Source organism: Ictalurus punctatus, chromosome 2 (assembly GCF_001660625.3).
Source record: "Ictalurus punctatus breed USDA103 chromosome 2, Coco_2.0, whole genome shotgun sequence".
Classification (NCBI taxonomy): domain Eukaryota; kingdom Metazoa; phylum Chordata; class Actinopteri; order Siluriformes; family Ictaluridae; genus Ictalurus; species Ictalurus punctatus.
In genome coordinates, this window is record NC_030417.2 from 35,733,591 (window position 1) to 35,761,530 (window position 27,940).

At 40.6% G+C, this 27,940-nt stretch overlaps 3 protein-coding genes across 6 annotated transcripts; all 3 read left to right on the forward strand.

Moving 5' to 3' along the window:
* The first annotated feature begins 2,132 nt into the window (after positions 1-2,132).
* On the forward strand, positions 2,133-15,501 carry slc16a6b (solute carrier family 16 member 6b). 3 transcript variants are annotated; one of them, XM_017458721.3, is made up of 6 exons: positions 2,133-2,444; positions 6,680-6,938; positions 8,468-8,611; positions 10,443-10,571; positions 11,287-12,159; positions 12,363-15,501. In XM_017458721.3, exons 2-6 carry the CDS (start codon positions 6,701-6,703, stop codon positions 12,566-12,568), a joined length of 1,590 nt encoding a protein of 529 aa, XP_017314210.1. In that variant the 5' UTR covers positions 2,133-2,444; positions 6,680-6,700; the 3' UTR covers positions 12,569-15,501. The 3 variants fall into 3 exon arrangements, with proteins under 3 accessions (XP_017314210.1, XP_053532235.1, XP_017314200.1); XM_053676260.1 differs by having other exon boundaries at positions 2,133-2,422; XM_017458711.3 differs by lacking the exon at positions 2,133-2,444 and adding an exon at positions 2,842-3,521.
* Positions 15,502-16,825: 1,324 nt separating this feature from the next.
* Positions 16,826-18,310, forward strand: LOC128634925 (phostensin-like). The gene is made up of 2 exons (XM_053685792.1): positions 16,826-17,070; positions 17,421-18,310. Exon 2 carries the CDS (start codon positions 17,472-17,474, stop codon positions 17,916-17,918), a length of 447 nt encoding a protein of 148 aa, XP_053541767.1. The 5' UTR covers positions 16,826-17,070; positions 17,421-17,471; the 3' UTR covers positions 17,919-18,310.
* A 2,152-nt stretch (positions 18,311-20,462) lies between these two features.
* Positions 20,463-27,864, forward strand: baxb (BCL2 associated X, apoptosis regulator b). Of its 2 annotated transcripts, none has more exons than XM_017459225.3 (6): positions 20,463-20,506; positions 21,154-21,184; positions 23,082-23,252; positions 24,225-24,360; positions 24,467-24,571; positions 27,378-27,864. In XM_017459225.3, exons 1-6 carry the CDS (start codon positions 20,503-20,505, stop codon positions 27,522-27,524), a joined length of 594 nt encoding a protein of 197 aa, XP_017314714.1. In that variant the 5' UTR covers positions 20,463-20,502; the 3' UTR covers positions 27,525-27,864. The 2 variants fall into 2 exon arrangements, with proteins under 2 accessions (XP_017314714.1, XP_017314705.1); XM_017459216.3 differs by lacking the exon at positions 20,463-20,506 and adding an exon at positions 20,541-21,055.
* The last annotated feature ends 76 nt before the right edge of the window (positions 27,865-27,940 follow it).

The following is a 27,940-nucleotide window of genomic DNA, read 5'->3' on the forward strand; positions in this document are numbered from 1 at the left end:
GTGCGGAGTTTGCATGTTCTCCCCGTGCTGCGGGGGTTTCCGCCAGGTACTCCGGTTTCCTCCCCCAGTCCAAAGACATGCATGGTAGGCTGATTGGCATGTCCAAAGTGTCTGTAGTGTATGAATGGGTGTGTGAGTGTGTATGTGATTGTGCCCTGCGATGGACTGGCACCCTGGACATGGTGTACCGCGCCTTGTGCCCGATGCTTCCTTGGATAGGCTCCAGGTTCCCTGGAGTGGAACCTGTGCCCTGAAAAGGAACCTGTGACCTGAAACAGGAACCTGTGACCCTGAAAAGCGGTATAGAAGATGGATGGACTATAATGCTAGTTTGTGGTTTAGCCTGTTTACTATAATGCTAGTTTTGTGGTTTAGCCTGTTTACTATAATGCTAGTTTTGTGGTTTAGCCTGTTTACTATAATGCTAGTTTATGGTTTAGCCTGTTTACTATAATTTAGTTTATAATGTAGAAGTTATGGTTATAATTTTGGAAGTTAAATTCAAAGACTTTAAATCACACAGTAGACTACCGATCCTGAAAAACAGTGGTCTTCCGAATTATTTGCAAAGGGCCGGTGTGACTGGATTCTTCCATTACAGCCAAATTGGAGGCACACTTGAAACTATGATAAAAAAAAGGAACTTCTTTAAGAACTTCTTAAAAAAAGGAAAAATCAGGCCCTTTGCAGATAAGATTCTGCAGACATCTGCTGTAAAACATTTTTTCAACAATTTATTCTGAACTTGTTTTCAAATACATGTCCATTAACTGGTGCAATTGTGTATTCCTCCAATAAGGCCACACTCCAGGCCTTCAGATGTTTGTTTTGGATGTTTCGTTTTGTTTCGAACTTCTCACACCATGCTCTGCACTGCATTCCATTCAAGCGTCTAGTACAGCCTGACTCGACACACCATCCCTCAAGATATGAGCATTATCTCACTTCTCTCTCCTGCACCCAGGTGATGAACTGAACTTCTCCTGGATGTTCAAACATCTGAGTCACTGACTTGGAAGAAAGACTGAAGATCGACCTTTTCACCAAAGCACTTAAACAAAGTGTGACTTTTTAGCCCAAGCATTTTAGCCCAATGGTATTCTTAGGCCCTGAACTATTTGTAAGTTTTGGATGGAGACTTGATAAAAGTGTTTGCCAAATGCTTAAAAGGTAAAGGTAAATGTGACTCGTGTTTCCTTGGGATGTAAATAAACAAAAGAAAATGTGTGTATTGCAATATATGCATTTTATAAATAAAATAGATGACACAAGTGTCGAACTAAGCACCTGTCATGGAAAATACCCTAAATATATTGAACAGGATGGATCAAAGTGTTAGAAAGTTCACGCGCTTAGCATGCAACACCCACTGAATAGTCTGTTACTCGGAGGTCAAAGTCACCTCTTCTAGCTCTTACCGCAGTCACCGTAATGCTTCATCATCATCATCTCTAGTCAAACATTGATTTGCATTCCAGCTACAAGATTTCTGAGCAGACACTGCAGCCCAAATTTTATTTATTTATTTTTTACTTATTGCGCAGATCATTTAAAGTCATAGTTTGGCCCCAAAATCCAACGTCTCATAATATTTCCCCTTACCCTAAATGTAGTTAATCAGTTGTGCACTGGAGCTACATACACCATCATGTAACACCATTTGTACTTACGTTAAAAAAAAAAAAAGCAGAATAAGTTTTATTAAAATATTTAATTTACGAGTCAAATTGGAATAGGTGAAGAAAAAAAAAAAACATTTGAAAAATAAAACCAGTTGTACTACATGGGGAAAAAGCCATGGGGGGGGGGGGGGGGGGGGGGGGGGGGGGGTTATTTACATGTGAAGTTCATGTGACTTTTCCTTAAATGTATTCATGGCAGAACTTATTCTCCCTGTCCTTAATTATGAAAAGAAAGAATGAGTGAGTGAGAGAAAGAGTGAGTGAACAGGGTGTTCTGAAACTGTAGATAAGGCCTTATCAGCCCTGTCTGTCTGGCGAGTGCGCATGCGCATGCCCATGACGTCAACCGCAGCAGGCTTCCCTCGTGTAACACGTTGATGAATTTATTCTTGTAACTTTTTCCCCCACACCTACAGTATGTGTGTACATTTCTTTACTGAAGAAGAAGAAAAAAAAGATGTAAACGCAACACCATCAACCCAAATCCTCATGAGCAGGAACGGGTGTGTTAAATTGATCGCCTCAGTGTGTCTCTGCTGTAATGAGGCAGCGGCACAGAACTGGAATAAACCTGATCTGCCCGGTACAAACCCTCACTCACTCACGCGCGCACAAAAGCGCCTCTGCTCTGCTCCACTGCGGTCTTGAGCGCGCGACCCCGGATATCTATGTAAGCAAGGCAGGCTCGCGCTTCATTCGCCGTCACTGCAGAAACACAGCAATACAACAATACAGCATAGGTCTGTAATCTTCACCTGTCAGGTAAAAAGGAACGAAACAAGTCAAATAATAAAAAAATAAATCAACAATAAAACATAAGAACTCGATATAAAGATTTTTTTTTAATATAAATACATTATTTTTCATTATTTGTCTTTGAATGATGTGACTAAACTATATGCTTTTAAAAAATTAGGATTTTTTTTTTTTAATGATTTTTTTTTTTTTTTTAAAGTAGGCTTCATGGTCATATTAACCTATTAATTTTCATGTAATTCAAAAGTGCTTAAGGACATTATAAATCTGTTATGGTAACAGTATCTGTTGGTTTTGGGGAAAAAATGTATAAAGTAGGCGAATTATGTACTTGGAAAAAAAAAAAATATATATGCACCTAAATATTTAGATATACAATACTCTTTTTAAATAAAATAAATATATAAGTAAGCTAATATAGAGAAAACTTCACCACTAGTGCAAATAATATTTTTTAAATAATAACAATTACTATTATATTTGTTATAAGATCATGTTCATTATATAGCAGTATCTCTGGATGTGTGTATGTTTGTGATGTTGTGTCGGCGCGCGCTCTGAAGGCTTTATGAAAGTGCGACATGGGAGCGCGCAGTGGCAGGGACGCGCGCGCTCGCGCTCGTGGCGATTCTCAACAGTGAAGCGGTGGCGCGCGTGCCTGCGTCTCACATACCGGCTCGAGCCGGTATCAAAATCTGCCGAGAGAGGCGAGAGAAAGAAAGAAAAAAACCGCAAAAAAATTAAAATAAAAACCGGAAAAGTGGGGGAAACGCGAGGACCAGCCGGTTAGATAGGTGATGCTCGCGCCGCAAACGGCGTCACGTTTAGATTAGAGCACGCGAGCGATAATATTTTAAGGATCTCACCGGAGTTGTGGTCTGTTTTATTCACAGAGAAATAAGCGCGTGCCCAAGTTGCTCTCCATTCACAGTTATAGGAGCTCGTTAACGTTGAGATGAGGACGTTCAGGTTGCTGAAAGGAAGGTAGCTTGTTGTTGTTGTTGTGTTTTTTTGTTTTGTATTTTCGAGTGGAAGCACGACCACCGAATTTTTTCCCCACGTTTTGTCCAGTCATCATTTTTGGTAAGTAAAGCTTAGCCCATGTTCATAATATCACGTAATAGAGGTTGTCAGAGTACTAGGGTTGAATGTAAAGTTATCAAGCATTTTTCTGCTCAGAGGAAAAATCTGTCAATGGTGTCTCTCATTTGCATACGAGGAGGAAATGTGTAACTCTTCACCTTTGTGAGATTGCTCAACAGAAAGAGCGTGCATTAGAGATAATTTAGTCCTAGATCTCTATCAGGAACTTGTTTGTACTGACCGGTTGAAGCCGGTATATGAAGGAACGATAATGCTTTGAGCACATCCGCATGATGCTGCTGCTGCTGCTGATGAACCCTGAACCGATACTGCACCATTTAGAATATTTATAGTCTGTGTTAGCCACAGGGAGAAAAAACAAAATACCCCATACATTTCTGTCATTATATTATTTCTTTTAATGATTCAAAAACCGGAAGTGAAAAGTTTACAGTAATAAAACAATATCCTCTCAGTTCCTGTAACTAACGGCGGTGTCTGACATAAACTCTGCCCACGCCATTCGTCTGCGTCATCAGCTCGGTTCGTCATTAGCCTATCAGCAACCGACTCGGGGCCGGCTCATGAATGTTAATGATATTAATAAGCGCCGCACAGAACTGATATGTGATTGGCTGAGGTAAGAACGCGTTGCTCAGCAACCGCCTTGCACCAGGTGTTCTTCGTTTGTCTGGTGTTAATGAATATTGAAAGACGGCGAAATAACCATTATGATGATAACCGTTATGTGTCTGCGTGACGAGGGGACGTGTGACGTAGCACTGTTGGCAATGATTCTTATGATCAAAGGCGATATAGAACGGCTTACAGATGCGGACAATATCTTGGCATACTGGCTTTTAATTACTAATTGTCATCCAATCTGCAGCAATAGTCTACTAAAGAACTTCGCGGGCTTATGTGGGACCTATAGAAATCACGTCGCCTTAGGCACTTAGTCCCGTCACCATGATCGGCTAAATACCAAATTTGGGTATCAGTGTGTGCGTCATGCTCTCTTTCGCGCTTTGGTTTATCTTTCCAGTAGGGATGTCACGATACCAAAAATCTAGTAGTCGGCACTGGTACCACCAAAAGTACAGGATACTCGATACCAAAGTCAATACCACGGTGTGGTATAAAAATAAAATACAAAAAATTTAATTAAAAACTCTCCTGGAGGACAGGGTCGGGGGTTCGATTCCCACCGAGGCCATGTGTGTGTGGAGTCTGCATGTTCTCCCCGTGCTGTGGGGGTTTCCTCCGGGTACTCCGGTTTCCTCCCCCAGTCCAAAGACATGCATAGTAGGCTTATTGGCATGTCCAAAGTGTCCGTAGTGTATGAATGGGTGTGTGAGTGTGTATGTGATTGTGCCCTGCGATGGATTGGCACCCTGTCCAGGGTGTACCCCGCCTTGTGCCCAATGCTCCCTGGGATAGGCTCCAGGTTTCCCCGTGACCCTGAAGGAAGGATAAGCGGTAGAAAATTGATGGATGGACTCTCCTGGAGGACATCCTCCTCTGGCTGATACTGGCAAAAAGAGAGAGAGAGAGAGAGGGAGAGAGAGAGGGGGGGTATTTTAGGTATCAAACACTGACAATGAGTGGAGGTGCACTCCTAAATGCACGCACACACACACACACACACACACACACACACACGCATGCACACAGATGCGCGCGTGCGCACATACACCTTATACTCTGAATGCAAGCATTAGTTTAAATTCACTGATATGGTGGCAGGACAGAAAGATTTATTTATTTATTTATTTATTTATTAATAATCTCAGTAAAATTTACTTGTGCATTAAATTTGCCAAATATATCATGTACCACTGATGTGATGTGATGGAATGAGGGCATGCCACTTGATGATAACCCGCCGCAAAAATACTACACCTCCTGCGCTTAATAAGTACTCTCTTTACTTATTTATTGCTCGTACCAGACTCTTTCCGTTAGCAAATATTTTTACCGTTATTATCTCTATATATATACCCGTCGGTATATACCTTAGTTTTGAAGCTGTGATCTAAGAAACACCGATATCTCCCCCGTCGCAGGGGCGAAGTTCCTGGAACTTCTTATAAGAAATCGCTCCATGTAATACCTCTCTCAATGTAATACACGCATTTCTTATATCATTGACTCCCTTCCATACAAGACAGCAATACACAAAATTGTATCGCTTCATAAATGTCTAATTCTAATTCTAAATTCTTGATGATTCCTACCAGTCAGTTGTAAGTAGTGATGCACCGAAATTAAAATTCCTGGCCGAAGCCGAGTTTTTTCCCTTTATTTTGCCATTTTTTTTCACCACTGTACAAATTAAATAGTCAAAGTGTGCTTTTTACTATTTTGTCTTGCTTTTCAAAGAAAAAAAAATCAATTACAAAAACTGCGGTTTCAAAATATTTATTCAATTTATTAATTCCAGCAGGCATCGGCTACCAACAAGGCACAATATAACTTTAAATAAATAAATGAGTAAAATAAAAATATTTTGATGCGGTCATCTTTGAGCCCCCCTTGAATAGCCGATGTTAGGCCTATAACTGACCGCTGAAAGAATGGAACACTCTGTAGCCTACAACTAAAAATGTGCATTGACAGGAGTGCAAAAAAGTGGATGGACCCACAACAAATGAATAATTGTCGTAGACATATGCCTACTTCTTTAACGGCCATTCTTACATCTTTCTCTGACACTTTAAAATGCTTCCACACTGCCGACATGTTTGCTGCAATTTAAGCTTCGCGCGTCTCACTCTGGTTGCTAGGCTATTTGGTCGCGTCATCAAACATGTCATTGTTTCGGCCTTTTCACTTATTCGAACACCGAAAGTGCTTTTTTTTGCTATTTCCGGTCGAATAATTTCGGTTCCCGAACATTCGGTGCATCCCTAGTGGTAAGGCTTTACCACTTATCGGTCTTTTGCTTTGCACAACAAAGGGCAAACCGCCTGCGTGTCAACACGGACTTCAGGCTGAAACTTTTCCACGAGCGTCCTCCGGTTTGCTTGTTGTCCAGAAAAGCTGAAAAGACTCGCGCAGTCCAGCCAGCCAGCCAGATTTAACCTTGTTTTGATTGTAAACAGTATAATGTTTGTATTTGAGGTGTCTCACACTTCGGATCCTGTCCCGGTTCTCAGACAGGACGTGACGAGTCGACCATGATGGGACGGACGCCCACTCTGCATGGCTGCATGAAGCCCAACGTCTACCCGCAGGCTCCCGACGGTGGTTGGGGCTGGGTCGTGGCCGTGGCCTTCTTCTTTGTCGAGGTTTTCACCTACGGCATCATCAAGGTCTTCGGAATCTTCCTGCAGGATCTCACCAGCAATTTCGGAGAGACCAACAGCCGGGTGTCCTGGATCGTCTCCATCTGTGTCTTCGTCATGTCCTTCACAGGTTAGACACCCCTGACGAGATCAGTCAGTAATCTTTCTGGTGGACAGAAAATGGTGGTTATGAATCAGGAACAAATGATTGAGACTTCTGCTTCAAGAAAAATATTTTATTTGGAAAAATAGAACTTAATGGAAAAACAGATTTCGGAATCCGCTCTATGGGGAAAAAAATATTTAAGCATATGATTTAGGGGAGAAAAAAGCAGTTTAGGACTATGATATGAAAAAATAAAACAGGTGAAGAACCTGTTTAGGGGAAAGTATGACCGTTCAAGGGGGGACTGTATTAAGGAATTTTTCAGAGAATTAATGAATCTATTTTAGGACAAAAAAAGTATTTTCTTTTAGTATAAAAACATTTAGAGATAATAATAATAATAATAATAATAATAATAATAATAATAATAATAATAATTATATTTTTTGGAATCCATTTTGGGGGTGTGGGCGGGCAAAATTTTTAAGAATCCGAGTTAGCTAAAACATTTGTTAAAGAATGTTTCTAGGGGAATAGATTTTGATCAGTTTTAATATATATATTTTTTAAGAATCAATTTTAAGAAAAAAAAAAAACCCCCTAGATTTTTGAAGATCAGTTTTAGAATTGCCCCCCCCCCCCCCCCCCCCCCCCCCCCCAAGCTTTAAAGAAACACATGGGGGGGGGATGTCACGAATCACTTTTATGGAACAACAAGTTTTAAAGAATCTGTAGGCAATCCAGGAGTCTTTTTTTTAGGAAAGATTAATTACTAGATTAAAGACTAATTAGGAATCTGTTTTTGGGGAAAAAACAGATTCTTAATTTGGGAATCTTTTTAGGAGGGATCTTTTAGGAGGGATGACTGGATTTGAGAATTTGTTTATATATATATATATATATATATATATATATATATACACACACAAAAGTGTTGTAGGACCAGAAATAATGCAATTCCCTGTTCCTCCTGTTACCTTGAGCACATGTATCCCACTGTACCGTAGGTATTAGATCACGAGTGCGCGTCTGCACTGAGACTCATTTCTGTCATTAGGAGTACAAGCACTTTTGGAAATGGGTAATTAAAGAAAGAGCTTCCTGTGTAAGGAAGTGGTTCTAAACACTGCGTGCAGTTAGCAGCCACATGTGCATCACAGCAGTCTCCTGTGAGCCATTATGAGAAAGCCGTGTGTGTTTGTCGAGCCTCTGGTTAGCCTGGTGTTTAGTCAGGTTGTATCAGTCTACTTAAAGGAAAAGTCATCGAGGTGAACTAACGAAGTGTGTCGTGGTTCATGGCACTCGTAAGCATTTCTTCCAGATGAACGGTACAGCTTTTTACACTGTGTAAACAGTTATGGCTAATGACTCACAAGGGCATGTCTGAATCTCGCCCTGGCAGTTGTATGCGTTATATGCTTTGTCATCATGCGTTCACTTTATTTCGTCAATTACAGTACATACTTGTTCGGAACATTACTGGAAGAGTTTGTGATTGTTGTTATTAAGGAGTGTGTGTGTGTGTGTGTGTGTGTGTGTGTGTGTGTGTCCAGCTCCTCTGTCCTCTGTGCTGAGTAACCGGTTTGGATTTGGGCCGGTCGTGATGGTCGGGGGCGTCCTGATCAGTTTGGGTACCATCACCACCGCCTTCACCACATCCATCACTCAGATGTACATCACCGTGGGCCTCATTACAGGTACTTGTGTGTGTGTTCATCCAGGCCATTGAGAAGTGTCTAGTAGCATTAAATCAGGTTGATGTCTGTTTCAAACTGGAGCAAACCATTTCCATATAAATGGGAGAACTCCTTTTATACTTTATTCAGTATCCCTGCATACCTGTGCATGTGAACAAACACGGAACAAACCATCCTAATAAAAGAGGTGGTGAAATCCGATATTTTGTCGCCCCAACGATCAGCATGTACGTTTAATTCCTACCCCTGTCTATCAGTCTAACAACAGGAAGATTAAAAATCAAATCCTTAACACGGATTATTTCTGTCTAAAGGTGGAAGAAACAATTCGTGAACAGAGAAACCAAGAAACCAGTTCAGTATCCGGTCACTTCGACTCCCTGCCGCTGCTAAAATGTTTTGCTAAGCGCTGATTTGTTGATGCACCGCCATCCGTGTGGCGTGTGTTCTGGCTGTGGTCCATTTTGTGGAACTCTGTCAGACTGACTCCGGTGTTTATAATAACAAAAAGCAAGCGTTTCTTCGTGATTGGTGGACGCTACACGCCACAAACGAAATGTAGCTAGATGGCTAGGGTTGCACTGAGAATATGGCTTTGGAGTATCTACATAAACATTGCCAAATAGTTATCAGCGACAGGGTGGTGTGATGCGGCCCAACACAAAACAGACTTACTACTGGAGGTCGACCGATATTGGGTTTTACAGATACAGATAACTAAGTTGTGTGGTACCTGCTGATAAACGATGAATCAACCGATAGTTTTTAAAAAGGATACGGGATGAAAACCTAACACTCCAAGGAAAATATTTACGAACTTTATTACAAAAATCAACAGCGCTGACTGTACCATGGAAATGTCTGCCGTACCTTTTTAAATGAAATAAATGTAGAAATATTCATATATATTAACTATTAATAAATATTAAAGCAAATAAAAGATATGCATCCAAAACAAACCCAAAAGTAGCACTCCAAACAGCAAATAAAAATAAAGACATCCCAAATGAATCAAAAAACACTTCAAATAACACAATAAAATTTGTCAGTGATGGCTGCTAACATTTTAAAACATTTTTTTGCTAACATTTTTGTTTGGTATTTATTAAAGAATGGCACATTCTAACTTCCTGTTTCGAGTTTCTTGATGTCGGTCAGCGGAGGACATGGAATGCTATATAAAACCGTGCTTTAACACAATCGGAGCACTGTAATCAGCTCACCTGTTTTGGTGCGAGTGCTTGCTCTCAGAGCATTATGAAAATGCCTGTCTAGTATTTGGGGCAAACTTGAGAGAGAGGCGGGCCCAGCACTTCCTGTACTGTGTGTGTGTGTGTGTGTTTGTGTGTTTCAAGTTTTGTTCTTTTGAAAATGACCACCATTTTCCCTAAAGGTACTGAGAGGGAATCCGAGCAGTGCTGTGACCGATCTGCCCTTCACTTATGGAATTCGCTGAGTCATGATTATCTTTTGTACTCACAATTGTTGGAATTTGCCTGTGCAGATTTGAATCCTGTGTCTCAAAATTACGCAAGTGACTAGTCTGATCGGTCCACTTTTTTCGTTTCTCTTGCCGTTCCTCTTTATTTCAAAGCACTGCTAGCTTTCCCCTGACAATCAGAACACGTTTAATTCTGCTTATGGAAACCCCTCCCTAACGCAACAATTTTCTTTCTTTTTCCTTTTTCCCCCCTTTTTTGTGTGTTTCTCTCTTTAATTGCAGTTTTCTTTCAGCGCAGTCTCCGATGGCAGCCAGTGGCCGAGTGCTCTAGGGTGACCTGAGCCCATGCACGAGTGGCTGTTATTCTTCCTTTGTGCTGTTTTATTTCAGGCCTCGGTTACTGCCTCACCTTCCTTCCCACCGTCACCATCCTCTCGCAGTATTTCGACAAGCGCAGGTCACTCGTCACGTCATTCGCCTCCACCGGAGAGTGTTTCTCGCTTTCCGCCTTGGCGCCAGGTAACGACCGCTCACTCGGAACAGCTCCTGCACAACCTCTTCGGGAATGTGTATAAGTCAAGTTAAATATGTGTGTACTGCAAAGTAAAAATTGGCAATTAACGGTTATGATTAAACATTAATTACATATTAGTAATCCTTTTTTTGTCATACAGTAGGTTAGGAAGGTGCTGTGCCAATAAGAGCCGCCAAAACAGCTTCCTTGGCCTAGATTCTACATCTTTCCCATTTATTTTCTAGAACAGTCCGTATAGGATTTCGCGGAGTTGAATTTTTATTTATTTTTTATTATTGTTGCCAAAAATACTTGAATTGGCACGAAACGGTTTTTCGCAGTGATGTTTATTGGTAAACGAGACCTTTTTTAGCTGTATTCATCTTCGACGCACGTGAATCGAAGAGGGCTTTAGCTGAATGCGTGTTGTGATGCCGTCACATGGCACGTCTTGGCCCAAATCTGCAGTAATTTTGAAAAACGGCAAGTTCCTCAGAATATTGTGGCGTTTGCTTGATGTTGTGTTCAATTCTGCGATCTCAAAATCACAAAATCCTGGAGGGACCGATATAAAATGCTATGAATATTTTTAAAAAATGACCAAATACATTGAGATGCTGCTTTCTGGTCACACATCAGTTATAAAAGTCGTCATCATCATACATTCTACTTTACTACTAGCATTTTCCAACCATTATCATTTCTCTCCCCATTTTTCAGCCTTCAGCGCGTTGAAAAACCAGGTTGGCTGGCGTAACTGCATGATTGTTATAGGGCTCCTACAGGCTTCTGTGATTGGCTGTGGAGCCCTGCTCAGACCAATCATCCTACAGCCTGAATGTTCTAAGCAGGAAGAGGAACTGGAAGGTCCTCAGTCTCCCCTTAAAACGAGTCCCGAAAACAAATACGAGCTGGAGAACGAGTTCACGCACACGTCGCTGAACTCTGTCGACTCCGGTGTTCAGTCCATCTCCTCAGCGGAGCAGAACATGGCCTCGTCAGAAACCTCAGAAACAGACCTGGAGGAGGTGGAGAGAGGAGAGGGCGAGGGTGATGATTGGGTACTGCCTTTCACTCCTCTAAAACAAAAACAGAACGAGGAAAGAAAAAGGAAATTCCCTGATCTTTCGCTGCTAAAAGACACCAGCTTCATTTGCTACTCCCTCTTTGGCCTGTTCGCCACGTTGGGTTTTTTTGCACCGCAGCTCTATGTGATTGAGCTGAGCGTGCATTACGGGGTGGAGCGCAACAAGGCCACCTACATGCTTTCCATCATGGCTGCGGCTGAGATTTTCGGCCGCCTGTCCATCGGCTGGCTGATGAACCGCAAACCCATCCGCAAAATCTACATCCTGCTGATCTGCACGGTGCTGCTGAGCCTGGTGCTCGCACTCTTCCCTGCTGTCTCCTCACATTTCTGGGCGCTCGCTTCCTGTTGTGCCGTCTGCGGCTTCCTGTTTGGCACGGTCGCCTCCAGCCACATCCCCATGCTGGCCGAGGACGACGTGTTGGGTATGGAAAGGATGACGATGGGTGCCGGAGTTTACGTTTTCATCCAGAGCTTTGCCGGCCTCGCTGGTCCACCACTCGCAGGTAAACACTGTATAATGTAGATCTGATTTAAATAGAATAGTATTCAAACAGTAAAACGAATTCTGCCATCTCTCAAGTATGTAAATTACCACTACTGAGAAGTCTTGTTAGAAAAAGATCTGTGTTGGTTCATCCAGAGGAAGTCTTAATTCGTATCCTGAATTGTCCCTGTGTGTGTGTGTGTGTGTGTGTGTGATTTGCAGGCAAGTTGGTAGACGTGACTAAGGATTACGGCTCAGCGTTTTACTCCAGCGCGGCCGGGGTGTGTGTCGGCGCATTGTTCCTCTCGCTGGTGCGACCGGCTAAAACCGGTTGGAATTGCTGTAGGAGGGACAGGAAGTGTGTAAAACAGGAACAGGAAGTTAGGCCAGATGACTTCCTGGAAGTGGACATAATTCTGGAGCAATGAGGCAACAAAGGACACGGCACATGTCTGAGATACAAAACACACACAAACAAACACGCACAAAACTTGAACAATACACCCAAAGACGAACTTTACAGACACTGATTCCTTTTTTTTTTTGGTGCCTCGTTTTCTCTCCACTTGTATTTTTTATGTTGTTTTTTTTTTTTTAAACGTAGTTTTTCTCTGACCAAACGAAACCTCAAGCTGGTGATGCTGCTGTTCTCATCGACATAGTCTTGATTTTACTATTTTGTGTTGAAGTTGTGCAGATCTCAGTAAGGGTGAGCTATATGTTACAGAGGATATACTACATCACCAGTCAGCACTGCTTTAGGCAATACCAAGTCGCCAACGCTTTTTTCCGTAATTTATTCCTCAAAACATGAGGCAGTATTTAAAAAGATTAATTTCTGTGCAGAACAACGTTTGTTAGCGTTTCTTTTCTACGAAGTAAAAAGCTACTTGTTGCAGTACATCCTCATATTGCTTGCCCCTGCCTCAGCGCTGTATTATTTTATGTAGTTTACACCACGGTTTGTTGTTCTATTCATAATGACGCTAATTAGAGGGCAATTATGCCAAAATGTCAACATAAATTGCTCGATGAAAAGTAGAAAATCATGCAGAGAGTTTAAAATTAAAAAAACAAAAACGTTCCAGTCTGATTTGTTCAGTGGCAGAGAGAGGAATCGGCAGTCCAATGCATTTAAAGCTTGACATTGGATACAAATAGGGTGTGGTCATTAATATGGGGTGGAGTTACATTCAAATTGCTGTTTCTCAGAAACAGTAAGTGTATTTTTTTTGATGATGACCTGATCACTTGGGGGCAAAAAAAACATAGCTGCCAACAGCCAATCAGCTTTCAGTAGGCATTTGACAAGGTTTTAAATTTTTTTTTTTTTTAACGATGAAAATTCTCCTCATTTGTCGTCTTAAACCATAAGAATTTGCCCTTTTGGATCATTTAGCCTTTCCCACTTTCGTTTAAGACTAGTTTTAGGATTTTTGCCGTAGCTACCAAGGACTATGGTGGATGAAACTCCATAATTATCAAAAGCATTATGAGATTTGAAAACTCTTGTACAGTGGAGCTTAATGTACTCAAATAACTGAAACTCATGATTGATTGCATGGATTCACACACACACACAAAAAAAATTGGAGGACAAGATTCAAGATTCAGGACAAAATTCTGGGGTGTGGTCATTCATGGGGGCGGGTTTTGTTCAAATAGCTGTTTCTCAGGAACTATAAGTCTGATCAAGCTGAACTTTAGTGTATCAGTAATTGGATTTCTGATGGTTACTTCAGCTCTCAGCAGGCATCTGAGAGAGTTGGAACTGAGGTATTGTAACAAAACTCGAACAAAACTAATTGATATTAAGAATGTATATACTGGAAAGAAATCAGAGGTTGTCCATTTTTCTAGAATACCTTCTCGATCAAAACACGCTGCATGACTTCTCAACTGATGTTGAATTTAAACGACTCTGTTTGTGTATTATTACTGCAGTGTGCGTGTGTGTAGACACACAACACTGTAGGCATCATAGATGATCTGTCACTTATAGCTATTATAACTGCCACTCTGACCAGGGTATAATATCATGATAAAATGGTGGTCTCCCCACTCGAGGCATTGTTGAGTTCGTATCTGAAACGTGGGCCTTCGTCATTCATGTCTGATGTCATATGTTTTCTCAAACTTTCCAAGTTAAACTTGTGTGGTGAACAGAATTACAGGATTGCCTTCTCTGAGAAGGAACCCTCAGCAGACAGCTGTCTTTGTACCTTCTAAGGAACCGTAGGGGACAGACTTGCTGTCCAAAAGTGCTGCCTACTTTCTGAGTAGTGCACAGCCAGGTGTTCACGCTAACAACATTGTGCATGTTGAATGTGCTAATATATTGTGTAATTGATGAGTGACACTTTTCTTCTTCTTCTACTTCTTCTTCTTCTTCTTATGCTCCAGGTAGATCCAGCGACATGTCTTCCATGTTGTACATTTCTTTTTCTTTGTTATAAAAGTGTAATAGATGAAGAATGAACTTAGCAACAATGTTTTTTTTTTTTGCTTTTTAATTTTTTAAAAAAAATATTTAAATCCTGTCACTACCACAACACAAATCAAAGTCATTCGTATTTATTTTGATATTTTTAATCCGCTTTATTTAAATTCATTAGCAAACTTGAATATGTTGCAGGCGAGAAACAATCGGACTCATAAAACCTACAAGTGTGTGTAATAACGTTAGGCCCCACTCTAATACGCATTTAACGTGCCCTTCACTTCCTGTCACCATTTCCCCTTGGCTCTAAGACGAGGGATCGAGTGGCCATCACTCGAGATTTTGGAAGTTGTTACCATGAAGCCATTACTGCAATCTGACGCAGATTCCTTATTTCAAAATGGTGACTAAAGCTGTTTAACAGAAGCAATAAAATTTCAAACTTCTGTACAGCGGAAGTGAGAGAACTGTTACTTTACTCAGCTAGCTAGTTAACAGGCCTGCTAGTTTGCACCTCATATAGTGACAGAGTGTATAAATCTCATGCACATTGTTTGTAATGTGCCTTCTGACTGTACGAAGGACACGTTAAAAGCCGTATTGGTGCATGGGGATGTTTAGACTTGAACACACACACACACACACTTTATGACTTGAATGGCTTTGATTTATTGTATATTGTCTCAGCCATAATGTTATGATTGCACTGTATGTTGCTGGTGGTTTCATTTTTTTTTTTTTACATCACACATTTACATCTTATTTAATGTTTGTTCCAGATTTAAAAAAGAAAAAAGAATAAAAGAAAATTGTGTGCAATGAAACCAAACCACAATGTAGTGTTTGCCTCTGAAATGCTGCAACTGCTGTACTGCAATTAGACTCATATTTACACAAGAATAAACTCTGTTATTAATTTTATGGGCTGTCATTTTTTGTTTTTGTTTTGCTCTAAACCCGAATAATCCACACCATTATCACAGAAAGCTCAACACCTCTGTTATCAAACTTGCATAAATGTCAGGAAATAATAGAACAGAAACTAGAGTTGGAGAACCAGTTCATACTGCAGAGGTCAAAAGGATCCTTTTCACAGACTGACACTTAAAACTATACGTATTATTTGGGAGTGTGTTGCCATAGGAAAAATAACCAGTGCCTCTTTCTTCTTCTCTCTTGAATTAAATAAAATGCAGCTTGTCATGTCACAGAAAAACCGTAAACTATTGATAATGGAGACTCCTTTCACACAGTGAAATAAACATCTCCTTACAAAAAGCTTCACCACATCAACAAGGACATGTTTTTAATCAGTTAATGTATCTGGGCTGCTGTTATAGAAAATTCATCAATACCTTTTGACCAAACAGATTTGAGAATTCAACAGAGTTACATATACTACAGGCTTATAAACGTTTGGAAATGTACACTAATATTGCATAAGCATCAGGCTGTTGATCCAACAGTGCCACCTGCTGTTAGTTTTAGTTTTATTCCCTCTCGAGGTCAATCGTATTGGATGAGGAGTGGCTGTGAACTGCCATCCTCAGGTATCTCCTCAGATGTTCTATGGGGTTCAAGAATGGCTTTGGCTGGGCCATTCAAGGACGTTCAGAGTCTTGAACTCACTCCAGTGCTGTACTGACTGTATGCTTTTGGTCGTTGTTATGCTGAAAGGTGCCTTTGCCCCAGTCTGATGTTGTGTGCAGTCTGGAGTATGTTTTCTTCAAGATTGCTCTGTATTTGACTGCATTCATCTTGCACCCCATTGTAAGATACAGTATTAGCTAGTTGCTGAGCAGTACCTGGTTTTTATCAGACATACTGCTTGGTTTTCAGCCCAAAAATGAAATGTTTTGTCTCACCAGATAATTCCCCCTCCTCATGTTCTCAGAGTCTTTTAAGCACCTGCCATATGCCTTTTGCTCAGGAGTGACTTCTAGTATTTCAGTGTTTCTGAGATGGCTGCTATGTTCCAGCATGTTATCCCATCTCTGAGGAGAACTTTTGAAGCTCTTTTAGAGCTTCCATTGGGTTCTTGGGTTCACTGTCCAGCAGCGATATTATCTCCGAGAGCCAAATTCGAGCTGGCCAATCTGGTGCTACTAGCAGCAGATCTTGGCGAACTTGGGGGGGGGCATACAGATGTGACCTTGGCCATGTGTGTACCATGGCAACCAGCCCTGACCTTTGTTTTTTTTGTTTTTTTGGTGCAGGAGGAGTGAGGGCGAACCACAGTGGCAGCATGTTGCCTCCTCTGAGGCGAACATGTCCATTTCCACTCAGCGGAACCTCCGCCACATGGACTCACCCACTTGTGGATGGAGCCTCCAGTCCCCGGGCCTCAGCCCCTGCCTCAACAGGATGTCTGCCCTGGAATCCAGTTGCCCGGAATGTACATAGCACTCACTGACAAAACTTCCCCTCCACCAGAGAAGAATTAATTGAGCCTGCCTGAACAGGCTCAATTAAACCACTCAGTCTTTTTGGGTAAGAGTCTCTCAGTGTGGCACATCTTGACAATACTTTCTTATTCTATCTTGCAAAAACATTCTAGATCCATCAGATTCTAAGGGCATCTCCTGTGCACAGGCCGCTTCAGGTTACCCCAGAGATTTTTAGTTGGATTCAGGTCTGGGCTCTGGCTTGAACAATCAAAAACATTAATATTCTTTTGTTGAGCCATTCCTTTGTTGATTGGGATGTATGCTTGGGGTCATTGTCATGCTGAAAGGTGAAATTCCTTTTCATCTTCAGCTTACTAGCAGACACTTGAAGGGTTTGCACTAAAATCAATTGTTATTTGTAGTGATTCATGATTCCCTCCACCTTGATAATAGCCCCTGTTCTGGCTGAAGAAAAGCAGCTCTGAGCATGGTACTGCCACCACCATGCATCAATTGCAGTTGGAGGAAAGGAGACAATCACCAGGTGAGTTGGAAGAGAGGCAGTCGCCAGGTGAGTTGGAGGAGAAGAGACAATCACCAGGTGAGTTTGAAGAGAGGCAGTCGCCAGGTGAGTTGGAGGAGAGGAGACAATCACCAGGTGAGTTGGAAGAGAGGCAGTCGCCAGGTGAGTTGGAGGAGAGGAGACAATCACCAGGTGAGTTTGGAGAGAGGCAGTCGCCAGGTGAGTTGGAGGAGAGGAGACAATCACCAGGTGAGTTTGAAGAGAGGCAGTCGCCAGGTGAGTTGGAGGAGAAGAGACAATCACCAGGTGAGTTTGAAGAGAGGCAGTCGCCAGGTGAGTTGGAGGAGAGGAGGCAGTTGCCAGGTGAGTTTGAGGAGAGGAGGCAATCTCCTGGTGAATTCGAGGAGAGGAGGCAGTTGCCAGGTTAGTTGGTGGAGAGTGTGGCTGGAAAGCTCCAGTCTGTCAATCTGGTGACTGAAGGTCTGGTGACTGACTGTTATTACACCAGTTCTGACCTAAAAGAAAGTTTTCAATTTGTCTGGCACCTATGCTAGTATTCAATTCTACTCTGGTCTCCAGTGGTTAAACTGTTATATGCTTACCTCACCTGGAGTCAGTCCATAATACAGGTCTTCTGCCTGAGTCATATAGTCAGCCAACACTTCTTTCTGCACCTCAGAGAAAACTTTGCTGCAGGTCCGATAGCCTACACTGGGAAGATCAATGGACCCCTGGTCTCTCAGCTTCTGCAGTGATTTGTAGTATCTGCTCAGATCCCATGTGCCTTTGCAACTGATCCAACTTAAATGCCCTTCTTTGTGACTTCATCAGATGCTTTTTAAAAAAAAAACATTTATCCCTGATTGGTGGAATTGGTGGAGTTACAACTCTCTCCATGTTACAACTATACCCGGTCTCCCCTTGTATGTGGAAAGGAAGAATAGGAGGACTTTAAAGACTCCACACATGATGGGTGGCCAGTGATACAAAAACAAAAATATTTCTAATGACAAAATAGATTCCATAGTAACGTTAATGGGAATAATGTTATAGTGTTTGGATCTTATTATTTTAGATTTTTTTTTTTTTTTTTTAACTGGGATTTATAAAGAAATACTTGGGAGGAAATTGGCTGTATATTTACCGAAGTTTTGACCCATGTCTAAAGCCATAAACACAATTTTAGAAACAAGCAGGAATTAATGACACCCTTTGGATGTGTAGAGAATTACAGCTAAATACGCAAATTGCTGTCACACGTTACACTTTATAGCAAATAATTCAGTTCTATAATAACTGCATATAGGCTGGTTGTACATAACAAGCATTAAGGAAAGTTCCTAAAACAAATTAATTCAGTTTTAATACTACTACTACTACTACTACTACGACTAATAATATTAATAATAATAACTTTGAATAGAAGGCCTCAACTTCATTCAATCATTCAACTAGACACAAAATAAACAAATAAATACTCCACCTCTGTCACCTGACCCATGTACATACAATCAACTCACACTTTTTTTAACCTCTCACAGTGCTCAGAGCATTATCACATGCTGTTGATGCAGCCATTTTCTTTTTTCCCACTATGATGATGCAATAGCTTTACTAACCAGTCTTTAATTTCTTTTATGCTGAACATGAGCAGGCCAAAGTCAAAAAGTACCATTTATGATTTTTTCACAAGAAAAAGAAGGCTTGAGACCGAAGCAGCAGCAGAAAATGCCGTCAGCCGTCCAACCCTGCTGCACACAGCGGTGATCAGCAGAAAAGATCGTGAAGGCGATATGTGTGAACAGTTTAGCAGGATCAGTACTTCTTGCCCAGCAAAGAAAAAGCAGAAATTCAGAGTAAGGAGATATAAAGATGATTTTTTGAAGTAAACTGTTCCGATGAAGTTCATGCTGCAATACCAATGTGAGTAATATGCTGAGAAAATGAAAGTTTGAAACCAGTGAAGTTGGAAAGACATTTAAGTACACAGCATGCCAATCTGGCAGACAGACCAATATCTTTTTTCAGAGGAAGGCTCAAGAAATTCAGTCATCAGCTCAGGTACTCAGCAGAAGTGTAACACAATCTCAAATTGCACTTGGCATCTTATAAAGTTTCATATCCTGTTGCCAAAGAAAAAGCAATACATACAATTGCAGAGAGATTAATATCGCCTGCTGCACTTGACATAGTTAATACAGTTCTGGATGAAAAGGCATTTGAAAAGCTAAAAATAAATCTTCTTAGTGACAATACGGTGTCACACAGAAGAACAGCTCAAAGCAAGACTGAAGTCAGCAAAGGATTTAGCTATTCAGCTGCACGAGAGCACTGACATTGCATCAAGGGCTACATCAATGGTTTATGTTTGGTACATTTGACAAGTTGAATTTGTTGATTATCTTCTGTGCTGCCTAACATTACCTTCTAGCATGTCAGGAGCACTTATCATGACATTTCATGCGGTCTGGATTGGGCCAATTGCAAAGGCATCACCAGCGACATTTATTAATCGGGACGCTTTGGCATCAAAAGAAATCCCACCCAAGCTTGAAGTGGTGATGAGAGACATTGCTACAGTTGTGAACTATATTCAAGGTTAAAAAACAACAGAAACCCTCATAGAATTTGTAATGGTTTTAATGGTTATAATGGGATTTGTTTTGGTTTTAATGGAAACTGTAATGGTCCCTGTGGGTCGCTACTGGTAATCTGTTGCTTTTTACTGGTGGCATGTTATGCCTAGTGGATACCATTAAGGACCTACGTCTTTAATATGTCCTACTCCGTAATGGAAACCATTTGGTAATGGTTTTAATGGTTAACAGCTGATGGTTTGTAATGGTATTTGTACTGGAAACCATTAGAAATGGTTGGTGATGTGATGATTTCTGTTGTTTTTTTCTTCAGCAAGGCAGTTTAAAAAAAAAAATTAAAAAAAATAAGTTGCGTTTTGACATCTGCTGGCCACATTGTGTAACTGCACCGAGAAAACCCAACGCGAAATACAACATGGGTAACGTTCAGGAAACTTTCTCATTTTCTCTTGTGAACTGTAAACGTACCTAACCTTCGAACCTGGTTCTAAGCAGTATATTATATAAAACAAACAACCTATAAAGGCCTAATCTGATAGATAGTTAACTTTAACGGAGATGAATAATGTCATCCTGTCAGGCTGGTCAATGTGTTCCTTATAGAAATCTTGTTTTTGTTTTTATTTTTAATTTGAAAACAGTTCATCAGAAATGCGAAGCTAACTGGCTTGGGATTTTTTGCTAACCGTAATTTTCAGTGTCGGGTATGACTCTGAGGAAGAAAATGTCGTTATTTGTAACCTTTCAGCTCTAAAGGCGAGGTCGCATGACAAACTCGTATTTCCGGTATACATGAAACCACGTCACTTAGGTCCGCTTCATATATTCTAGTCTGTATTAGATTAGAGACGCCGGTTTTTCTCGGTAGAAGTAATTATTGTGAACGGTTTTTAGTCCATTTTTACACTTGGTCAGAGAAAGGTCAAAAGACAAGATAACTTTTACCATGTCTAACGAAGGAACACCAGGTACGCGTCATTATCTTTCCTTTGTTTTTAAATTTATTTTATTTTAATTTAATGGTGAAGTCTGTAGGATTAAGTTTTCTTATTTCCTCCACCAACAGATGGCCAAATTGGAGAAGCCCTCATAATCAGGTGAGTTTATTTTCGATGTGAAATACATTTAATTTCCTGTTTATTTCACATTTCACCTTCACTCAGTATTGTTCTGTCTAAAGTCAGTAGTTTGTACTGAAGACCTATACGTAACATGGCTCTAACATGGTATTTATATTACAGACAGTAATGCTACATTTACATTTTAAACCGAAAGTGAAAGTAAACTTTTTAACCCTTGCTCCTAACAACCCCCCGGCCCCCCCCTCAAAAAGTATATTATTTTCACATGAAATAAACTTTTCACTTAAATCAGCTAAAATAAATCAGCCAAGACAAGTTCAGTGTCCAATCATGCTTTAGTTTTACAATACTACAATGATAATGCACAACTTATGGGGTTATGAGGATGAAAGAACATGGAACACTTGTTTCAAATCCAAAAGAAGATTCACATATGTGATTTCTGAGACTGGATTCCACAATTGACAAGCCCTGTTAAAAAAGATAAAATAAAAGCTGAGAATTAGAGTGCCTGCCATTTTATAGGCCAAACTGAACTAAAAATTCCCACCACATTTACCAAAGTTTCAGTAACCCTGATTTTCTTCTTACTCATGTTGATAGATGTCAGTCTGTGGCACAGCTGATTTACCTTTAGTCGCACCTACAAAACTCCATAAAAGACAAAGCTCCCAAACAGCAGAAAACGTCAAAATAATGATTAAACGTGGAAAGTGCACTAAATCCGGTGCCAATAATTTTGTCCGAAGTGAATGACCACATATAAAATTGCAGTAAGTCATCGAATATACGATTTGAAGCTGATCAGTCGAGGTTCTCACTTGTGAGTCTCCTTATATAAAAATTCACCGGAACATTGCGGAACAATTTGTGAATAAATCCATTCATATCCAGTTTCATAAACTATGCCTGTTTTTTTGTGTACATATTATCATGCAAATTGTCCATGACATGAACAGTTCTGTTTGCTTCCTGTTTTCCACATGCCCCCCTGACTATCAGTATCTCATAATAAGTTATCATGTGTTAATACTGTGATTCTGAACCTTTTTGCTCAGCCTTGCTTTTTTCCTGTTTTAGCTTTCCAGGTAATTTCTGTTTCATTTCTTCCTTCCTCTTTGTTAGTATTACAAGCCATTATGAAACAAAATTATTTAGTTAACTTCCTATACTCCCTCAGGCACAACGTGTTCCTTTTATGACAGACAGTCATCAGAGTAAAACACTGAATGGTGAAAGACACTGAAAGTAACTTTCGGTTCCTGGGGATGGTCCCAAAACATAACGTTTAAACTTTCCAAAAATGCTTTATGCCCATTTTTGGATTTTCCTGACATTTTCGTCCCAGTTTGGTGACTTGAAAATTCCCACCCATTAGCCGATTGGTTAGTGTTGCTGTGATTGACAGTGGAGAGAGAATATGCTCCTTCCACCCAGAGAACAAGGTCAGTTTGGTCTCTTGAATCCTGATCATAGGTGGCTGTGACATCTTCAGGATTCGGACTCGCGATCTCCTGATGATACTGTGAACTCTTTTCTGTTTGTACCACTCAGGATCCATAAGCAAAGCCCTTTAAAAAAAAGAATCCTTTATTATCTAATGACCCTTTAAGGAACCCTAGAAGAACCCATTTTTTTCTAAGACTGTAGTGACTTTTCCATTTGTCCTCCTCTGCTGTAATCTCAGTTTATTATCTGTTGTAATACATTTTGCTTGCAAAGTCCCACGATAATTCTTACCTGGGCTTCTTTTGGTTTTTGTGTCTCTGGTTCCTTGTCCCCGTATCTTTCTCTGTTTATGACCCAAATTTTTCAGCTGATTTTTCTTCACTAGAGAGGCTGATGAAGCTAACAAGTAATGCAGTCTTATGACCACCAAATAGCAAACTACATGTCTCTTTGTGTCATTCAGGGTGATTCAGGATCAGATGATGAACGTTAATATAGGAGGAAACTTGTCTCTCCCATGCCTCCCAGAGGTTCAACCTTTAGCCAGTGTGCAGGATCAGAAACTGCTGGATCAGCTGGCACAGTCGGTTAAAGTGATTGGTGATAAGCTTAATCAAGAACACAGCTTGAATGAGTAAGTGTCACTTAATCATTGAGTGTGTCTTTCTTCTTCTTCTTCTTCTTTTCGTGTCAAGGTTCCACTTCGTTATACTGGTGGAACCATTGTGGTGGAAAGATTGGCCGTTCAGCAGTATAATACTGAACATTGCCCAAGGTATGCCAGGCGCTGTGACGACGAAGGTCGATGGATACTTCGATTACGTCGATTGCGCCGTACAGGGAGGCTCCTTCCGTGCACCCCAGTGTGTTTTTTAGAGAACATAACTGAATTGCTTGGACCTAATGTGGCTTTTATTAAAAAATCTGAGCTCACCTAGGCACTGTTTCCACTGCACTTAAAAAGCTGAGTCAGCTAAATAATAATTCACTTCATTACATCTAACTCATTACATCTAACCCACCTGATGGTTATGTTAGCCTTTGCGGGGCCCGGGGCTAACACACCCTTTGGGGCCCCAGTTATATGCCAGTTATATTCAATCAACTGGTACATCAAATGCCAAAATGCTCAAACAAGGAGTGCATAGTGAACACTTGCATTCAATTTGTTGATCAAATAAAAAATAAAGAGAAATACAGAGTGCATGTCATCAACCCATATAGACTAAAATGACTGGGGGACTGACTGTTTATAACTGCTGTTACCGGAACTAACTTGTTTTAGGGATGTTCCATAATATTAACTGTATCTATAAATTGCTAAAATATAATATATTAAGTCTTAATTATTAATAAATTACAAATTGTTATCAATGGCAGAATTGCTGTGGTGTAAGATGAATAAAACACTTTGGGAAGTGCTGTTTTAGGAAAGTAATCAACTTTGAGGTTCATCATACCAACCTGTTGTTGATTATTTTCCTGTTTGTTTTTTTTTCTTTTCTTTTTTTTAATTTTTTTTTTTATTTCCCGTTGTTTTCATCCTGAGTACATCAGTGTTTACAATCATCATTTTCTCTTTTTCTGTTATCTGTGCACCCTTCAGCCAGATCGATGGTTTGGCACGCCTGGGTGATAGGAAGATTTTTTCAAAGCTTGTGGATGGTGTCTTCTACGATGGACAGATCAACTGGGGAAGAATCATTGTGCTGTTCTACGCAGTAGGAAAGCTGGCTGTAAAGGTCCTGAAGATACTGTTGTGCTGTAGTTTTTTTTTTTTTTTTTTTTGAGTGTGTGTGTGCATTGTGTGTGTAAATGACTCACGTTTCTTCATTCCTTCTTGAGTAGATGGTACTGGCTAACCTGCCCACAGTGTTCTCAGAAATACTGGAATCATGTTTGGATTTCTTCAGGACAAAGCTATTGATATGGATTCGCAACATGGACGGATGGGTAAGAAGAAAGCAGAAACGCACTCACATTCATTAGGAAATTTTTTTGTGCACCTCTCACTGGTTGTTCAGAGGGATAATTGGTTATTATGAATCAAATATGAGATTATTCTTCCTGTTTTTAGATGTTTTTACTCATTTCTGTCTTTAAATGTTCTTTTTCTACTGGCAGATAATTTTGCTTCTTTTTAGACATAAATGTTTAAAGTGAGCAAAATTATCTTCAGACTAGCATGAAATTAGTAAAAAAAAAACAATGTCTAGAAATAGGTTTAACAATAATAATATATTTGGCTTGTTGCAACCTTATAATAGGTAATATTAGATTCAAGAAGACATCTTCTTGAAGACTTCTTCAGTCAGTTTAACAGGTCACACCTGGGCAGCAAGAAACACCTATCATCACATGTTCTAATATTTTTGATTGCTTGAAAAAATGGGTGAGTTCAAACAAAAGGTCATCTCAAAGATGTCTTCAGTGTATAAGGAAAACAATAGAATTGGCCTTGCTGTTCCAGTACTTTCTGAAGGACTGTATTTGACCTCATTCATGCTATTTTCACTTGATAAAAAGTCATTTTTTTGCAGTGTGATGTGATGTTGGTGACTGAGTGCACCTCATTTGTATACCGTGCAGTGGCCTAGGTTTGATATCGTAAAATACTAGTTCAAGAAACATCAGTATACATGCAAAATGGGGTAAATATTTCACTTATAGACCAAATTCATTGATGTGCCAGATGCAGTTGGATGTAAGCCTTGCAAATTCAACATGGGCAGACACATTATCTACAGTGCATCCGGAAAGTATTCACAGCGCTTCACTTTTTCCACATTTTGTTATGTTACAGCCTTATTCCAAAATGGATTACATTCATTATTTTCCTGAAAATTCTACAAACAATACCCCATAATGATAACGTGAAAGACGTTTGTTTGAAATCTTTGCAAATTTATTAAAAATAAAAAATAAAAAAAGCACATGTACATAAGTATTCACAGCCGTTGCTCAATACTTTGTTGAAGCACCTTTGGCACCAATTACAGCCTCAAGTCTTTTTGAGTATGATGCTACAAGCTTGACACACCTATTTTTGGGCAGTTTCTCCCATTCTTCTTTGGAGGACCTCTCAAGCTCCATCAGGTTGGATGGGGAGCGTCGGTGCACAGCCATTTTCAGATCTCTCCAGAGATGTTCAATCGGGTTGAAGTCTGGGCTCTGGCTGGGCCACTCAAGGACATTCACAGAGTTGTCCTGTAGCCACTCCTTCGTTATCTTGGCTGTGTGCTTAGGGTCATTGTCCTGTTGGAAGATGAACCTTCGCACCAGTCTGAGGTCCAGAGCGCTCTGGAGCAGGTTTTCATCAAGGATGTCTCTGTACATTGCTGCATTCATCTTTTCCTTGATCCTGACTAGTCTCCCAGGTCCTGCTGCTGAAAAACATCCCCACAGTATGATGCTGCCACCACCATGCTTCACTGTAGGGATGGTATTGGCCAGGTGATGAGTGGTGCCTGGTTTCCTCCAGACATGGCGCTTGCCCTTCAGGCCAAAGAGTTCAATCTTTGTTCAATCTTTGTTCTGAGAGTCCTTCAGGTGCCTTTTGGCAAACTCCAGGTGGGCTGTCATGTGCCTTTTACTGAGAAGTGGCTTCCATCTGGCCACTCTACCATACAGGCATGATTGGTGGAGTGCTGCAGAGATGGTTGTTCTTCTGGAAGGTTCTCCTCTCTCCACAGAGACACGCTGTCAGAGTGACCATTGGGTTTTTGGTCACCTCCCTGACTAAGGCCCTTCTCCCCCGATTGCTCAGTTTGGCCAGGTGGCCAGCTCTAGGTAGAGTCCTGCTGGTTCCAGGCTTCTTCCATTTACAGATGATGGAGGCCACTATGTTCATTGGGACCTTCAATGCTGCAGAAATGTTTCTGTACCCTTCCCCAGATCTGTGCCTCGATACAATCCCATCTCGGAGGTCTACAGACAATTCCTTGGACTTCATGGCTTGGTTTGTGCTCTGACATGCATTGTTAACTGTGGGACCTTATATAGACAGGTGTGTGCCTTTCCAAATCATGTCCAATCAACTGAATTTACCACAGGTGGACTCCAATCAAGTTGTAGAAACATCTCAAGGATGATCAGTGGAAACACGATGCATCTGAGCTCAATTTCGAGTGTCACGGCAAAGGCTGTGAATACTTATGTACATGTGCTTTTTTTGTTTTTTATTTTTAATAAATTTGCAAAGATTTCAAACAAACTTCTTTCACGTTATCATTATGGGGTACTGTTTGTAGAATTTTGAGGAAAATAATGAATTTAATCCATTTTGGAATAAGGCTGTAACATAACAAAATGTGGGAAAAGTGAAACGCTGTGAATACTTTCCAGATGCACTGTAAATGGCAGGCTGGGTCTTAAACCAGGAAACTAAGAAAATAAGAAAGAAGGTAACTAGGAATACAGAAGCTGGAAATGCACAGACATGCTGTATGAGACTGAAATCAAACATGAGCAATCAAAGTGAACAATGATCAAGGGTCAAGAGCCAAGACGTTTACATTACGCTCTTATCCAGAGAGGCTTCCAGATGTACGGTACATTGAGGTCTCTGTTGACAAGCATATCCTCATACGAGAAAAAAATAGGGTATGAGCTAAGAATGCCATACAGGTGCTGGAGCAGAGAACAGGCAGTCTTAATGAATGTCTTGCTGATAAGTGAGGCAATAACGAAGCAAGACTGGAATAATTTATAATGCACAATTTTAATCTTAATGCTTCTCCCTGCATTATTGTCCTTACAGATCAGCAGCATTTCAGCACTGACCCAGTTCTCTATCGAGCATATCTCAGCTTCCTCCTTCTACACCATCCCATCTCCAGTCGTGGCATTCTTCTGTGGGATTCTGTTGGGAAGCATCATTGTCTGGAAATTCAGAATAAGCAGCTGAGAGAGAGAGAGAGAGAGAGAGAGAGAAGAGAGGCAGGCTGGAAGAGAACAAACGAGATGCACTGTGACAAATGAAAGCTTTTAATGTGTTTATAATAATGTGATACTTCTAGATCTTAATACATTTGAGAACGTTTACATATAAATATTAATTCTATTAAATGTTTTATTCTGTAGTATAAATGTTGTATACATTTAGGTAGCAGTTGGTAGTGTTCAGAGCCCTCTGCTGCATGCAAGACAAATTGCAGCAAAACTACACTGAAACCTTTTTCCCTAACAGACAGGTTCTCATTCCAGTTCCTGGAGTAACAAGTATTCTGCACATGTTAGTCTTTCCCTGCTCTGACATACCTGATTCAACCAATCAGCTCATTACCAGCGATTTCGGAGTTGAACCAGGTGTGTTATATAGTG